Here is a 3,025-nt window from a genome sequence, read left to right as displayed (position 1 = left end):
AGCGCATAGTGAAGGACAAAGAACCTTAGAATCAATGTTCACTAGAAGTGAGAAAAGCAAAAATGATGAAAACAGTGATAATGATACCAGAAACATCGCGTATGTGAGTATTGTACATGACTCGGCCGAAAAGAAAGAAGCAAGAAAGGATGATGACAAAAAAGAAGACCAACAAATATAGCAGCTAGATAATTCAAACACATCTCGGATAACTGAAAATGGAAACTGGAACAGGACTGACAAAACAATAAGGAAATCAGAAAATCAAATCAAAGAAAACATCAGAAAAACAAAAAGAAATCCGAAAAGAAAGAAGCAAGAAAGGATGATGACAAAAAAGAAGACCAACAAATATAGCAGCTAGATAATTCAAGCACATCTCGGATAACAGAAAATGGAAACTGGAACAGGACTGACAAAACAATAAGGAAATCAGAAAATCAAATCAAAGAAAACATCAGAAAAACAAAAAGAAATACACAAATGGAAATAAAAATTGGAACGCTAAATCCTGATTCTCCACAGTTTGTAGGTCTCAGCTTCATCATCCATGGTAGTTTCCTAGAAGAGATATTAATGTAAGAAAAGAGGTAAACTGGTTTAAATCTAAAAACGCTCAAGAGATTAGAATTTTCCACTTATTTTTTAACCAACAGAATCAACAGCAAAAACAATCTAAAATGTAGAATTTTGAATTTTCGCTCCTAACCTCACTTTTTTCAACAAGACGCAAAACCTTTTCACACGATGCTCATTTTCCAATCCCGCGAAATCAAATTTCTTGATACCGAAATGTGAACTGTGAAGTAGGTACGTAAACCTTTTCGGATCTCTTTTTATTTTAAATTTTGACTGTAAATCCCAAGTTTCTGTGACCCTCCCTTGGGAGTCCGAGAGTTTTACCAATGTCTATGCAAAGTTTGAGTGACGAGCCAGAAGTATTGAAGTTCAGACTAAAGGAGAGGATCACGATCGAGACTATAGAATGGAATCCCCTGAAAATGAAGGATAAAATATAAAAACAAAGTTGTTCCCACGATGTACTGGATCGAGGCCCTGGATATAGGCCCGGAATCAACCACGGATTCGAAAAAGATTTAGCCAAAAGCCAACAACCTCACGGTTGATAACTCCCACTGTTTTATCTGAAACAAATCCTTAGGTTAAAAAAATATAAAAACAAAGTTGTTCCCACGATGTACTGGATCGAGGCCCTGGATATAGGCCCGGAATCAACCACGGATTCGAAAAAGATTTATTGATTGATTGATTATAGATAGACATATAGACTACTTCATTCTATGTAGTATAGTCCGAGGCGCTACTACTATCTTGGGTAATAACGTCATAGTTGTGACGTAACATTGAGTGACCACCAGGTACCACTACGTGAGGTGAAGCAGGTGTGAGATCACCTTAACAGAGAACTTTGAGTAAGTAATTCGGCTCTGTCTGTGCGCTCTGTGTTTAGTCCGGGTCCCTAGTGGAATATTTCAAATTTACTGATTTTATTAGTCCGAGAGCTGAAGCACTATTTTCAACAAATAATTTGATTTTTCGAAGAATCGAGATATGGAGGCTGCAATGTTGAGAATCGTGGAAGAATTGAAGAAATTACGGACTCACGTAAGCTCACGTGACGTGATAGTAGTGTGTTTCGACCTTAAGACACGTAAGCTCACGTGACGTGATAGTAGTGTGTTTCGACCTTCAGACACGTAAGCTCACGTGACGTGATAGTAGTGTGTTTCGACCTCAAGAGTGAGATGCAAGAGACATGGGTAATGGTATGCTTATGCATGTTTTAGGAGGCATAGACTTTTACTATGAAGTGGCATGGGCAATGGGCATCGATCACCTTAACAGAGAACTTTGAGTAAGTAATTCGGCTCTGTCTGTGCGCTCTGTGTTTAGTCCGGGTGCCTAGTGGAATATTTCAAATTTACTGATTTTATTAGTCCGGGAGCTGAAGCACTATTTTCAACAAATAATTTGGTTTTCGAAGAATCGAGATATGGAGGCTGCAATGTTGGGAATCGTGGAAGAATTGAAGAAATTACGGACAGAGTTTAACGTTGAACAACAAGAGACTAGAAAAATGATAGAAGATAAATTCAACAATGAGAAAGCCGAAATCAATGGGAAAATAGAAAAACATGATGGACGAATCAAGAACCTAGAGAAAAAACATAGAAGAAGAAATATCATCATCTATGGCTTAAATGAAGATGATAATGAAAACTTCACAATCTTAAAAGACAAGGTAAACTGGCTGTTCAATAAAAAAATGGAGCTGAATATAAAGATAGAAGAAATCGATGATTTTTTCAGACTGGGCAAAAAGAGAGATGAAGGAAAAACCAGGCCGATTATTATCAAGATGATTAGTAGCTGGAGGAAGAACGAAATTATGAACAATCGAAGAAAACTCAAGGGAACTAGAATATTTATTGAAAATGATATGAGCGAAGAAGAAATGGAAGAGAAAAAGAATATGATAGCAGAAATGAGAGAGTTGAAATCAAAAGGACACGACGCTTACATCAAAGGAAGGACATTGATTGTGAAGAAGGAGAATGAGAGAAAGAATGAAGAGAGATCATATGAAGGAACTAGTTCCCAATTCCACGGAAAGGTCTCTAATGAAACAATAGACATGGAAATAACCACGGAAGAACAAAGTTCGTCCCAAATGGACAATACCATCTATCAAACACCATTGAATACTCCAGGAAAAAGATACGTATCCCAGCGATCCCCTGGAAACAAGAAAGAAGGAAAACAGGGAGCACCTGAAAGTGCATTGAAAAAGAAGAAAATTCAACAATTGCAAAGAACAAGAGCGCATAGTGAAGGACAAAGAACCTTAGAATCAATGTTCACTAGAAGTGAGAAAAGCAAAAATGATGAAAACAGTGATAATGATACCAGAAACATCGCGTATGTGAGTATTGTGCATGACTCGGCCGAAAAGAAAGAAGCAAGAAAGGATGATGACAAAAAAGAAGACCAACAAATATAGCAG

General features: G+C 37.3%; 1 protein-coding gene across 1 annotated transcript; it reads left to right on the top strand.

Moving 5' to 3' along the window:
• Window positions 1–1,257: 1,257 nt before the first annotated feature.
• LOC113472773 lies at window positions 1,258–3,022 on the top strand. Its single transcript, XM_026832567.1, has 2 exons — window positions 1,258–1,623; window positions 2,066–3,022. The coding sequence occupies exons 1-2, from the start codon at window positions 1,573–1,575 to the stop codon at window positions 3,020–3,022; spliced, it is 1,008 nt and encodes a 335-aa protein (XP_026688368.1). The 5' UTR covers window positions 1,258–1,572.
• The last annotated feature ends 3 nt before the right edge of the window (window positions 3,023–3,025 follow it).

This window comes from Diaphorina citri, unplaced genomic scaffold, assembly GCF_000475195.1.
Source record: "Diaphorina citri unplaced genomic scaffold, Diaci psyllid genome assembly version 1.1 scaffold8245, whole genome shotgun sequence".
NCBI lineage: Eukaryota > Metazoa > Arthropoda > Insecta > Hemiptera > Psyllidae > Diaphorina > Diaphorina citri.
This window is presented reverse-complemented; position numbering and strand designations above follow the sequence as displayed.

Coding starts and splice junctions, on each gene's coding strand:
- LOC113472773 (XM_026832567.1), top strand. CDS start 1,573: ATGGAGGCTGCAATGTTGAGAATCGTGGAAGAATTGAAGAAATTACGG. Junction 1,624..2,065: donor AATTGAAGAAATTACGGACT/CACGTAAGCTCA, acceptor AAATTACGGACA/GAGTTTAACGTTGAACAACA.